A 14,012-nucleotide genomic window follows, 5' to 3' on the forward strand; every position below is an offset into this window, starting at 1 on the left:
CCCATGAAGGAAATGGCAACTTTAGAGGATGGGCTCTATGGCATCACATCCCTGCTGAGCATCCCGCCCCCCGCCAAACCCCTGCCCTTTCCAGGCTCCACCCCAAATTGCCAGGAATTTGCCAACCGAGAGAAATGGAAAATATCCCAAGCTATGTCCCTTCCACCTGACGTGACATTATCAGGTTTTATTCTGCCTCACCAGCATGCACATAAAAAAAATCCTATGAAATACAAGGTTTAAAAATCAAACCAACCCTAAAGGATCTTCCTGGATCTTCTAGGCAATACATGAGTTATTTTGTAGCAGGCAGCAGTCTACTGGTCACTCATGAGCTACTTGTTGGAGACTCTTGGCTTATAACTAGAAGCACAGAGGGGCTTTTCTAGAGGGGGCCTGCCTGAAACACACTGTTGCACCACTAAGTGCTATCCTGGCAGTTAAATTTGGAGTTGATTCTGCTACCTTTGCTGGGCCGCAACCTCACCTCAAAGAACCACAGTCTATCTCACCATTTTGGTTTTCAAAACACACTCAAACAAAACTCCTCCAAGATTTACTCTGACACTGACATTTTTTTCTGTCTCTGAGTCTTTATTTCCATAGAATATACAAAACAAAAAGTTACAAAAATGGACAAAACAGAGACAAAAACCCACAATTAAAACAAATTCACTGGGGAAATGTGAAGCAGCCTGGTTTTGAAATGCTCTACCTTCCTCCACTTGTTCAATACAAAACAAAGTATATTTATACATACACAGCTTATATATATATATATATATTTATATTTATAAAATACCAAAAGGAAATTGGAAATGTATAAAACAGTCACTCTAGCCAGGCTCTTCTCTCTTGGGGGCTATTTACATCCAGAATTGGAAAGGCAAGGAATAAGGCAGTGAGACTGCGTGTGTGTGTGTGCACACACCACCTCTTTGGCAGTGTTCAAAGGCAGTTGTGAGAGTCCCTTTGGATCCAACGTGATGGTTTGGCACAACTGGCAGGTTTGGCTTTTCCCCAGCATCGTATCCCACACCTGCCTCGACAACTACCTGAAGGAACGTGTTGATTTCCTGAGTGTGAGACTGTGAAACAAGTCAGAATTCATGGTAGAGGTGTATATTAATAATAATAACAACAACAAGGTATAAAATATCAGCAACGACTCAACGGAGAGAAGTTCCACATTCACATTGAGCATGGATGATATAAGCAAGGTCCCTTGGCCACCAGAGCCATGCAGTGGAGTTTCTCCCCTTCTCTTTCTCTCTTCCCCCTTCAGTGGGACTATGCTCAAGTCCAATGCATGGAGCTGATGGTTCATGCTGGGGTGGAGGTGTGTATGTCAAACTCCTCAGCTTTGCAAGTGACATTCCAGGAATCCCAGTCTCTTGAGTCCTTAGAGCTCCTTGAGGGTCACTTGGAACTTTTCTTCAGCCTCCACTACATCAAGTAAAAAGGCCATATGGTTGCTGTAGTGCTGGATGATGTTGTTATCCATATTCACCAGGATCCTGGAGGAGAAGCAGAGAGAACAATGGATGAGTACAGGATTCCTTTCCGAAGTGCAGAGAGAAAAGTTCTGCAGCATGTCATGGGACTAGGGTTGCCAAGTCCAATTCAAGAAATATCTGGGGACTTTGGGGGTGGAGCCAGGAGACATTGGGGTGGAGCCAAGATCAAGGCTTTGACAAGCATAATTGAACTCCAAAGGGGGTTCTGGCCATCACATTTAAAGGGACGGCCCACCTTTTCAATTCCTTCCTTTCATAGGAAATAATGAAGGATAGGGGCACCTTCTTTTGGGGCTCATAGAATTGGACCCCCTGGTCCAAACGTTTTGAAACTTGGGGGGTATTTTGGGGAGAGGCACTAGATGCTATACTGAAAATTTGGTGCTTCTACCCCAAAATACAGCCCCCTCAGATACCTGCAGATCAATTCTCCATGATTTTTTTATGGGAATAATAGAGTTCCCAGCAGACATTTCCCTCCCCTTCCCCCCGCTTTCTGACGACGCTGAAGCGGGGGGAGGGTCTCCAAACCAGGGGATCCCCTGCCGCCACCTGGGGATTGGCAACCCTACATGGGACAGGATCTGTGAGACTCAGGTTCTGATCTCCACTCTGCCAAGGGAGCTCATTCAGTGACTTTGGGCTAGTCCCTCTCTCTCTCAGCCTAATCTACAAGGGTAGGCCTACTGGCTGAATTTGTGACAAATCAGACATTTAAACGCAGGACTTCCTGGTGCTCACACTCGCTTCTCCTGAAGCACTCCAACTCCCTGTTCAAATGTCATCTTAACCAACAAGCGCTGCACCCTTTCACACTAAAATGTAAAGAATGCCAGCCGCCCCCAAACACAAGAGGGAAAATCCTCGGCTTACAAAGCCAGAAACCAGGTAAATTATCGTCATGTTTTGCATTTTCTAAACTGCATGGGTGATTGTCAGCTCTCATTCCCTCTTCACTGCACAGAGGTGTGTTTTCTACAGAACACTAGCAATGGAAGCCATGAGATAACAGAATGCTAGGAATTCCTCATATTATGGCAACATTTCCCTGTCATAAAAAGAAAAGACCCATTTTGTTCAACCATGGTTGCATCCACATATCGTTGCTACAGTGCAACGGCAGCGTAATATTCAGCAATTTGCAACTGGATCTTCCCCTGTGGACAAGATACTCCCAAGATGGGAGTGATTGTGATAGAGAAGTCAAACTTGTGGCATATAGTACACATTACAGAATCGCCTTTCATCTCAGTGACATGACAAATATACTCAAATAATATATTTATATGTAGTACCTTGCTCTTCTCCCAATGGGACCCAAAGCAGTTTGGTGTGACTCCAGTGCCATTCAGCAGGGAGGGACCGTGGCTCAGTGGTAGAGCATCTGCTTGGGAAGCAGAAGGTCCCAGGATCAATCCCTGGCATCTCCAAAAAGGGTCCAGGCAAATAGGTGTGAAAAACCTCAGCTTGAGACCCTGGAGAACTGCTGCCAGTCTGAGAAGACGATACTGACTTTGATGGACCCAGGGTCTGATTCAGTAGAAGGCAGCTTCATATGTAGGAGGGATGGTGGCTCAGTGGTAGAGCATCTGCTTGGGAAGCAGAAGGTCCCAGGTTCAATCCCTGGCATCTCCCAAAAAGGGTCCAGGCAAAGAGGTGTGAAAAACCTCAGCTCGAGACCCTGGAGAGCCGCAGCCAGTCTGAGAAGACAATACTGACTTTGATGGACCAAAGGTCTGATTCAGTATAAGGCAGCTTCATATGTTCATATGACACCCAATTAGAAATCCTTGCTCTCCCACAGAGAGCACTTGGGTGGCCTTGGATCAGTCACACCCTTTCAACCTAACCTACTTCGTTCATTGATGCCCCATCTTTCCTGTTAGCTCAAGGTGGGTTTTACAGGGTTGTTGTGGGGATAAAAATGGGAAAAGGAGAACCTTATGGATTGGCCTGAACTTGGAAGGGCCAGATTTTTTTTAATGCATCTGATAGACTAATTGGACACAGCTGGATCATATACAAGAAGCTGCTATTTTAAGAACAGTCTGGTTTGGGTGCCACATGTCACTGTGCTTCCAGATAAGACTATCTGAGAACATCAGACACGCTCAGTCCGCACGCCTGGCACCTACAAGCCACAATTGGTCTGTTTGAGCTCTTTGACAATGCAGAAGTAATATCCAGTCAAGCTGCAATCATGTCAGCCCCCCAATACCAGACAGTACTCCCTTTCGGTGGGCTTCCTATCGAGCGCTCTCTCTTGGTGCTTTCCACTCACTGCAGGCAGCCATCTAGACACCCTCCCAATAACAAAACTGCATTTATCACCTGACAAAGGCCACGGTCATTAGATCTCAAGACTGGACAGACGACCCGATAGCTCTTGATATATGGTGCTAGAGGAATCGATTGGTCTTGCGGGGGGGGGGATACAAACTGGCCAAACTTGAACCATCTCCTCTCTAGGCTCTCAATCCAAATGCTCCCACCTGCCTAGGCATTCTGTCCCCTCGTCTAAAGCCTTGCTGAGCTGTGTCAGGCGCACCTTCAACTCAGCTCCCGGCCTCACTTTCCAGCAACAGGTTTGGACTGGAGCCAAGGAAAATAATGAGCTCATCTCCCAAGCATCGATTTTGAAATGAGGCGGGGGGCAGACACTCGGGGTGCTTGATCGTATCTTGCTGGCAAGGACAGCTCTAAGAAAAGAAAGGCAAAAGGCTGCCAACGGAGGAGACAATCCCCTTCCATTGAGGGGAGAAGGCTGTGGTTTGGTAAAGAGGACCTGAGGCGATTCAGAGAGACAGCTGTTCTTTTCAGATCCTGGAAAACCACTGCTAGCTCGTTCCCAGGGAATTAAGCTCCCCCCCCCCCACCCCGCCTTCCCGGAACAGGAGGGCCTCTTGGCCAGTTCTGCAGATGAAACAGCCCTATGTCTCTGAGACAACCCAGCTTTGGCAGCAAGCAAGTCCCTGAAGGAGAAGAACAAGCAACTTCTCGCCAAGCTCATACAGATGTTTGTTTTGAAGCACAGCAGCAGCCGTTTCAATTCTCACGCTGCTATCAAAGAACTAGAGGCTGCAAGGACAGCCACAACCTTTTGCTCTAGTGGGCAGCCTGCATAAGGCTTGAATTCAAATGACAACTACACTGGGTGAGCGCGGGCCAGAAACATCCTTACTCTCTCAATCTTGTCCAACTTGCAAGGTTGTTGTGAGGATAAAACAGGGCAACACCCTTGTAGACCAATTTTATAAAAGGTATATAATAGGCAACTAAAGTTTAGGCGGGATTTTGTAAGGGAGCTAAATGAAAATATTAAAGATAGCTTTATCTTTCTAATAGTGAACATGAGGAATTGATTGGTATCTTGCACCTGGCCAAAATTACCCATACAGAGGTTTAAAGTCTTCATCAATATGATTTAATCAACTAATCAGCTAGCAATTCTTTAATTGGTCAACATCCCTACTTGAGACTTTATAGAAGCAAGTTTGTGCTTTAAAATGAAGAAACAGGAGATGTAAACTGCAGGGGGGTTTTTTTGGGGGGGGGGCAGGGTGACACTGGAACACACATCCTTCAAAGAAGAACAATCTAAACAAAATCCAAATAAGTGTGATAACCTTATTTTCCTTCCCACCCCCCACCCCCACCCCCAATAACGAAAGGGCTACATGAGAGCATGTGCGGGGGGGGGGGGGCAGAACTGGAGAGTACTTTCTCTGTTTTTATTCTTGAGAGTACTTTCTAAAACATCACCTACTTAAAAACAAAAGAAAGTCAAAAACTGCATGGGCAAAGGAGGGGAGAAGGTATCTGCATCTTTAGCAGTGATGCACGGGCAGTATCCAATAGGCATCCACACTTGTAAGAACAGAAACTTCCCAGCTCATTATGTAATGTCAGGTCTTTTCTGACTATGGAGGGGATTCATTTGTGGGAGAAGATTAAGCACCTGTATGGGTGCTTTTTGGATTCTTAAAAATGAGCTGGTACAAAGTACTTCACCCATCTGGCCATTAAAAGCTGGAATTCACTGGCAATGAATGTAGTGATGAGCACAGGTGGCTTTAAAAGGGCATCAGATTGAGGGAGGAGAAACACTTCATTAGTGGTTACTAGACATGGCGACTGAAGGGAGCCTCCACAACAGAGGCAGCAAACCTTTGAATACCAGTGCCAGGAGGCAACCTCTGGGAACACCTTGGCCCATGGTTGCCAGCTTCAAGTCGGGAAATTCCTGTAGATTTTTGAGGCAGAGTTTGGGGTTTGTGGAGTATGCAGAACAGAGGGAACTCAGCGGGGATGTGATGCCATAGAGACCACTCTCCAAAGCTGCCTTGTTCTCCAGGATTAGAAAACAGTAAAAGTCCAGTAGCACCTTAAAGACTAACAAAATTTGTGGCAGGGTATGCGCTTTTGTGAGTCAATGCTCACTTCTTCAGATACAAGACAATGCATCCACCTGGACTGAACCGAGACCTAGGTTTCTTGTCTCATTACCAATGCCAATTTCTCCACACCGACTACCTCATTATCACAACTAATCCAATCACACCTATTGTCATTTGGCTTCTGAAATCTCTCCGCTTTCCGATATATAGGACGGACAGACTCACATTCTAGCTGTATCTGAAGTGTGCAGTGGCTCACGAGAGCTCATACCATGCCACAAATTTTGTTAGTCTTTAAACTGCTACTGGACTCTTTCTCTTTTCTAATCCTGGAGAACAAGGCAGCTTTGGAGAGTGGTCTCTATGGCATCACATCCCTGCTGAGTTCCCTCTATTCTGCATACTCCACAAACCCCAAGCTCTGCCTCAAAATCTACAGGAATTTCCCAACTTGAAGCTGGCAACCATGGGCCAAGGTGTTCCCAGAGGTTGCCTCCTGGCACTGGTATTCAAAGGTTTGCTGCCTCTGTTGTGGAGGCTCCCTTCAGTCGCCATGTCTAGTGTTTCTCCTCCCTCAATCTGATGCCCTTTTAAAGCCACCTGTGCTCATCACTACATTCATTGCCAGTGAATTCCAGCTTTGAATGGCCAGATGGGTGAAGTACTTTGTACCAGCTCATTTTTAAGAATCCAAAAAGCGCCCATACAGGTGCTTAATCTTCTCCAGACAGGTTAACATGGCCCACCTTGATTTCATCCAGGAGAACTGATCTCTGTAGTCTGGAGAGCAGTTGTAATTCTGGGACAACTGCAGTTCCCACCACCTTCTAGGGCTGGCTCATGGGTGAAAGAGGACCGTAGTCAAGATGGTTCACTAGTCTGAACCAATAGGGTACCTTTTATATTCTTAATTTGCGGAACTCCATTCCCGTCCTTTTGGAAGATGCTGAGGGGTAGTTGCCATTAGTTTGCTTCAGCAAAAAATAAAGTGCCTAAAGTCAAACATTTGTGGACTATAGTCAAGTGGGCTTTATCCCATGAAACTTCTGGGATAAATCACTGGCAGCCTTTGACGTGCTGCCAAACATCTGTCTGTTTAGGAAGTTGCTGGTGTCCATCAATCACTTTCCATTTCAACCTCCAGATGACCAATTTGGGATAGCTGTCCCCCTCCCCCCCATTTTGGTCCCTGGCTTGGTTTATAAATGAGTGCCTGTACACACATTTAATTATAGCACAATTGGGATAATGAGCTTGTTTGTACACAAAAGAACTTCACACCTTCACCTGTGCTTAGCTTGCTGTTTCACAAAGAGCTTTGGCTCCCTGAGGTTTCTACTGGGAGGCACAGAACAGGTAAGAGAGAAACTCAGTTTCACTTTACTCCCCTCTCCCCAGGCCAGAACTTGAGGTGATTTTAGCATATACAACTTTGTCAGTTAAGTGCAATGTGGAAAAAGGGAAAATCTACATGCAAACCCTACATAATCCCTTTTATTAAAACCAACCAAAGGGGAAAAGAAGACAATTGCAAGATAGAAACTGTCACAGAGAGGTGGAGGGTTTTTTTTTTTTTTTTAAATCCCAGTGATTTCTCCACTTGCCTGGAGAGAACAGGCAGGCCTTCTGTTTCTGTGCCCATCCTCCATCTCCTCCTGGCTCTCTTCCATCACAAAAGGGAAGGATCCACAGTCTCTTTCTGCCTGGCAATTTGAGTCTGCACATGCTCTGAGCAGTATCCAAGTGGCAAGACTGTGACGCAGAAAGGGCAGGGTCACTCTACACTTCTTCACGCTGAGGCCTGATTCAACGTGACACTGTTGGCACAGGCAAAAGGAACTCTCCCGTGGGACTCTGCACACGCCCAGTGGCTTGTCTCAACCAGCCTGGCCTGTGCAAAGCAGCTACACTGCAGGGCTACCAACCTCCAGCTAGGACCTGGAGTTCTCCTGGAATTTCAACTGACAGCAGAGATTGGTCCCTGGGAGGAAACAGCAGCTGACTCTATGCCACCACATCCCTGCCACACTCCCCACCCTTCCACAAACCCTGCCTTTAAATTAGGTGATTGGTGAGGGGGCTGCTGAAGAATTTAAGGGGTAAGATATTTGAGCAACAGGTTGCCCTTCAAGCAGCTGAGCTCCACTTGCTGCCCTGATAGAGCTGGCACTGTGGAGAGCTGTACTTAAATTGTTATTTTTAATTCTTGTTAAATTCTTGTCATGGATTGTCGCAGTCAGATATTTGACTGGTAGACGGTGTTCTGCAATTTGAGACCTAGCCAAGTTCTTCGGAATTGCAGATGTATCTGTGCAGGACATTTGCTGTTCCAAGCGACACTGTCTTTTGGGGCTGAGCTGGTGTTATTTGGTCAATGTTCAGGGGTTTCTTGAGACCTGCTCCAAGGGCTCTAATCACAGCTGGCACAATGATAACCTTCTTCTCCCAGAGGTGCTCTAACCCTATTCGTAGGTCTTGATATTTTGTGATGATAATGATTTTACCTTTCTCCCCAGTTGCCACCTAAAGCAGCTTATATCATTCTCCTCCGCTCTGTTTCTCCTCATAGCAACTCTGTGTGGTAGGCTAGGATGGGAGTATGTGACTGGCTCAAGGTCACCCAGCAAGTTTCCATGGCAGGGTGAATTTGAACCTGGGTCTTCCAGATCCTAGTCCTACATCAGAAAATTTGCACCTGTGACAATCAATCAGCATATGCAAATATAGTACTCTTTTGTTTCCCTTTTAAATGGCTTTTTTCTGTTTCTGGGTTTATCCACAGAAGACAGGCCGTACTTCTCAAATTCACCTCAAGGTAGTTCAGTGCCTCAGGCAGAAATTCCAAAATGACTCCTTTTCCGCTTAGTAAAAATGTACTTCTTTAAGACCTTCTCACTCACTCCTGCCTCATACTTGTTAGTTTCCAAAAACAAAACAAAACATAACAACAGCAGCTCCCCCCCCCACCCTCTCAAGACATCAGACTAAAAATAGTCAGGTAATCAGCCTTTCACAGATTCAGCCCCCACAAAAATTCAAAACCTTCAATTACATGTAAATTATTGATTTAAACAGGGCCACATTCTGCTGTGGAGTTCTCTGACACAAGCCACAACAAAAGGCATAGGAGCTCTATCTCCAAGGGGCTTGCTCAAAAGGCAGCTGCTGTGAGAGCCCTCTCCAGCCCCACCCACCTCAAAGGGTGTCTGTTGTGGGGGGGAGGAAGGTAAAGGAGATTGTGAGCCGCTCTGAGACTCTTCGGAGTGGAGGGTGGGATATAAATCCAATATCTTCATCTACCTCACAGGGTGTCCGTTGTGGGAGAGGAAGGTAAAGGAGATTGTGAGCCGCTCTGAGACTCTTCGGAGTGGAGGGCGGGATATAAATCCAATATCTTCATCTACCTCACAGGGTGTCCGTTGTGGGAGAGGAACGTAAAGGAGATTGTGAGCCACTCTGAGACTCTTCGGAGTGGAGGGCGGGATATAAATCCAATATCTTCATCTACCTCACAGGGTGTCCGTTGTGGGGGAGGAAGGTAAAGGAGATTGTGAGCCGCTCTGAAACTTTCGGAGCGGAGGGCGGGATATAAATCCAATATCTTCATCTACCTCACACAGGGTGTCTGCTGTGGGGGAGGAAGGTAAAGGAGATTGTGAGCTGCTCTGAGACTCTTTGGAGTGGAGGGCGGAATATAAATCCAATATCTTCAACTACCTCACAGGGTGTCCGTTGTGGGAGAGGAAGGTAAAGGAGATTGTGAGCCGCTCTGAGACTCTTCGGAGTGGAGGGCGGGATATAAATCTAATATCTTCATCTACCTCACAGGGTGTCCGTTGTGGGGGAGGAAGGTAAAGGAGATTGTGAGCCGCTCTGAGACTCTTCGGAGTGGAGGGCGGGATATAAATCCAATATCTTCATCTACCTCACAGGGTGTCTGCTGTGGGGGAGGAAGGTAAAGAAGATTGTGAGCCGCTCTGAGACTCTTTGGAGTGGAGGGCGGGATATAAATCCAATATCTTCAACTACCTCACAGGGTGTCCGTTGTGGGAGAGGAAGGTAAAGGAGATTGTGATCCGCTCTGAGACTCTTCGGAGTGGAGGGCGGGATATAAATCCAATATCTTCAACTACCTCACAGGGTGTCTGTTGTGGGGGAGGACGGTAAAGGAGATTGTGAGCCGCTCTGAGACTCTTTGGAGTGGAGGGCGGGATATAAATCCAATATCTTCAACTACCTCACAGGGTGTCCGTTGTGGGAGAGGAAGGTAAAGGAGATTGTGAGCCGCTCTGAGACTCTTTGGAGTGGAGGGCGGGATATAAATCCAATATTTTCTTCTTCTATCTATCTCCAAGGGGCTTGCTCAAAAGGGTTTCGCAGTAGAGTGCGTCCCAAGGGCCAGGTTCCCCTTCTGTTGGCCACTTAGCCCTAAAATCCCCCTGGCTTCCTACAGCTGCCAGGTTTGGGGTTTTTTAAACAAGCAAGTAAGAGAACTCAGCAATTCTTTAAACTAAGGATGCCTGCATCCCTGATGGGGGTGGGGGTGGGGGTGGAGAACAGCCTGCAGGGATCTTGTGACATTAAGAACCATTCTGTACAACTCCACAGAAAGCTCATTTCCACAAAATCCCAGGAAGACTTTGTTGAGAGAGAAGCTTGCTGGCTGTAGGAACGAAACCTCCAGCTTCCACAATGGACCAAAGAACTGCAGTTTTCTAGACACAACAAGATTAGGGGATAGGTCAGAAGAGGGCAGGGGCCCCATTACCAAAGATTTTCCTTGTCTGGCAAGGTGGGGGGAATGCCTGGGGAGAGATTAGTAGCTGCCTCACACCTTCAATTGATCTGTTTGTTACGCCCCAGTCCCAAATAGTAAGAAGTGAAATGCATTGGGGGAGGATATAGTTTCTAACTAGTGTTGGGAAAGGGGTGAGATTGTTCAGTTTTTGGGCTTGGAGATAAATTGGTTAGGGGGGGAAATCACTAAGCACAAACTGAAGGTGCGGGGGGCGGGGCAAAGCAACTGGCTTACTATTCCTATTCTCCAAACTCCTGTTCCTTGGCTTTTTGTGTCTTTAACACTGTCACAGAAGCAAGGAACCTAACATTTGACTTGCCCTTTGAAAAAGGACCTCTGCTTTCACTTTTTAAAAATAAACAGTAAGCTTCTAGTCCTCAGGGCTGGGTATGTTCGGTTCATCTAATTGACTTCTTCAAAAAGGTGTGGTGTGGAAGAGAGCCAAGCCAAGCAGGGCTTGCAGATTACCATAGAAAAATCTGGCCCATCTCTTTCCCCCAAAACTGAGCGGAGGAGGAGAACTCCAGCTGATCTGGGGTGGAGGGCTTGGCTTTGAGAACTGGTACAAAGGGTGGGCCAGTGCTAGGCTGATAGTTCTGCAGCCTGCACTTGCAATTCTCTCACACACGCACTTTAGAACAGGCTGTAAAACCCCAATAAAAAAAGATTTTTACTGCCACTCACCCATAACCTCAACCAAAAATGCAGATTATATTTGCCCCAGAAATAGGGTTGCCAACACTCAGACGGTGCCTGGAGATCTCCTAGGATACAACTGATCTCCAGGCAACAGAAATCTATTCACCTGGAGGAAATAGCTGCTTTGGAAGGTGGAGTCTATGGCATTATACCGCATTTAAGTCCTTCCTCAAACTCTGCCCTCCTCAGGCTCCACCCCCAAATCTCCAGGTATTTCCCAACCCAGAGCCGCCGACCCTACCCAGAGATGAGTGGCCCTGATCAGTTAACCACCCACATCCTCCAGCCATAGTGTTTGATGCTCATAATTCGGAGCCATCCTTCTCACAAGTCACAATTTCCCCACCCTTGCTGGATGCGAATCTACGTGATGGCTCTGAATTCTGAGGCAAGATAGGGATCAGAGTGGTAGAAAAGTGCCCTTAGGGGCACCAGGACTCATGTAGCTCACAGATAAGTGAAATCCATCAGGCGGCAAGACCTCATTAATCCCTCTAACCAAAGGCAGAGTTGGTTTGACTCTATTGGCTGCTGCTCCAGCCCTAAAATACCCTCCGAGCACAGTAAAAAAGGTAAAGGTAGTCCCCCTGTGCAAGCACCAGTCGTTTCTGACTCTGGGGTGACGTTGCTCTCACAATGTTTTCGCAGCAGACTTTTTACGGGGTGGTTTGCCGTTGCCTTCCCCAGTCATCTACACTTTTTCCCCAGCAAGCTGGGTACTCATTTTATCGACCTCGGAAGGATGGAAGGCTGAGTCAACCATGAGCCGGCTACCCGAACCCAGCTTCCGCTGGGATCGAACTCAGGTCGTGGACAGAGCTTAGGACTGCAGTACTGCAGCTTTCACACTCTGTGCCTTCCATTTGCTATCACAAAGGACCAGCTGTCATCCCTCCCTAGAAGCCCAAAGGTCACTCTGACCCTGCTCTGAGTCCCTGCAAAATTGGGCTGGCTTTGGTAAACAAACACTGGTGTCCTGATGTTCCAGATAAAGGAAATCTGTTGTGACCTCAGGCAACTGCTAGGAGGAGGAGGAGCAAAATATTCAGGAACTACCCAGCCTATGGCACATACAGGTAAAGGTAGGTAATCCCCTGTGCAAGCACCAGTCGTTTTCACAGCAGACTTTTTTTTTTACGGGGTGGTTTGCCATCGCCTTCCCCAGTCCTCTACACTTCCCCCCCAGCAAGCTGGGTACTCATTTTACCGACCTCGGAAGGATGGAAGGCTGAGTCAACCTGGAGCCGGCTACCTGAACCAGCTTCCGCTGGGATCGAACTCAGGTTGTGAGCAGAGGGCTCCGACTGCAGTACTGCAGCTTGACCACTCTGCATCACAGGTGCCACATACACCTGCTAATTCCTTTTCCATAGGAAAACATACTGCTTTAAAAAAAAATCCCAAAATCTCCCTCCTAAGAGCATCTCAGCAGCCTGAATAGCTCTGACTAGCCCAAGCTTGGAAGCGAACCAAGGTTGGCCGCGGATGGTGCTTGGATGGGAAACCACCCAGGAGGACCAGAGTTGTTATGCAGGGGCTGGCAATGACAAACCACCTTTGCTCACCTTTTGCCTTGAGAACCCCACCATCCTAGGTTCTCCATAAGTCAGTTGCAACTTTATTTATTTTTATTTATTTTGGGTAATTTATATTCTGCCCTTTCCCAGACGGGCTCAGGGCGGATAACAACATTTTAAAACAATAAAACAGCCATTAAAACCAATAAAAGTAAACAATACAATTTGGAGGCTCAGCTGGGCACATCATAATATACTGAACATCAAATAGTATAAAATCAGTATTCCAGCAGAGTATTCCAGACAGAAAAAGACTTGACAGAACACAGTTCTTATTTAAGAGCCTCTCAAAGGACAGGTCTTTGGTTTGCCTTTTCTTTGTAGGGCTCCCACTCATCTGAAGGTTACTAGGAAATGTGGCCTGGGGGCAAAATCACTTCTTTGCCTCAGGTATACATGATCATTCAGATAACGCAAACTGGATAAAGTCCTATCCTTCTTTGGCCTACCTTCTCCTGGTAGAGGAGCACAGAAAATATTTTATTCAAGTCCCACTGCTTTTGTATCAAGCAGCTCAGAGGTGTAATCAAGAAACCTGCGAGTAAGTGGCACAAGCAAGCTTTCCAGCAGAACAGGGATGGGGAAACTCATCCAACACACTTTAGCCAGTACACCAAATGTAACCTCCCTTCCAGTATCTGCAGCACTCAGTCTGCACTTAACAGAGTAAGCAGGTCAAGTGTATATGTGAAATGGGGTTTTCTAAATTCTGTGGGACATGAGCTGGTGCACACCAATTGTTCACAGATCCATAGCACACGTCCACTGCATAAACACACAATATGTAACACCAGGTCTCCACATAACATGTGATACAACTCTAACCAGGATCTTAAAATTTCTCTTCCTCAGGCCTAACACCCTAAACCAGTGAAGTTACATAATTAACTAAAGCGTAGCAAGCCATACTCAGCTCTTCCTCTGGTCAGACAGCAACACTATGGAAGGTTGGTTAAGAGTTCTGTGTAACCTCAAAACCTGGAGAGTCCATTGGCTGGCTTTTCCTTTTTACTTCCAAAACATC

General features: G+C 46.7%; 1 protein-coding gene across 2 annotated transcripts in view; it reads right to left on the reverse strand.

Annotated features, from left to right (window-relative positions):
• Positions 1–573: 573 nt before the first annotated feature.
• Positions 574–14,012, reverse strand: part of GRHL3 (grainyhead like transcription factor 3) — a 69,276-nt gene continuing 55,837 nt past the window's right edge. For both annotated transcript variants that reach the window (XM_060258090.1, XM_060258092.1), the window contains exon 16: positions 574–1,517. In XM_060258090.1, coding sequence (XP_060114073.1) covers positions 1,403–1,517 — 115 coding nt within the window. In that variant the 3' untranslated portion in view covers positions 574–1,402. The remainder of the gene's footprint in view (positions 1,518–14,012) is intronic.

Source organism: Heteronotia binoei, chromosome 17 (assembly GCF_032191835.1).
Source record: "Heteronotia binoei isolate CCM8104 ecotype False Entrance Well chromosome 17, APGP_CSIRO_Hbin_v1, whole genome shotgun sequence".
Classification (NCBI taxonomy): domain Eukaryota; kingdom Metazoa; phylum Chordata; class Lepidosauria; order Squamata; family Gekkonidae; genus Heteronotia; species Heteronotia binoei.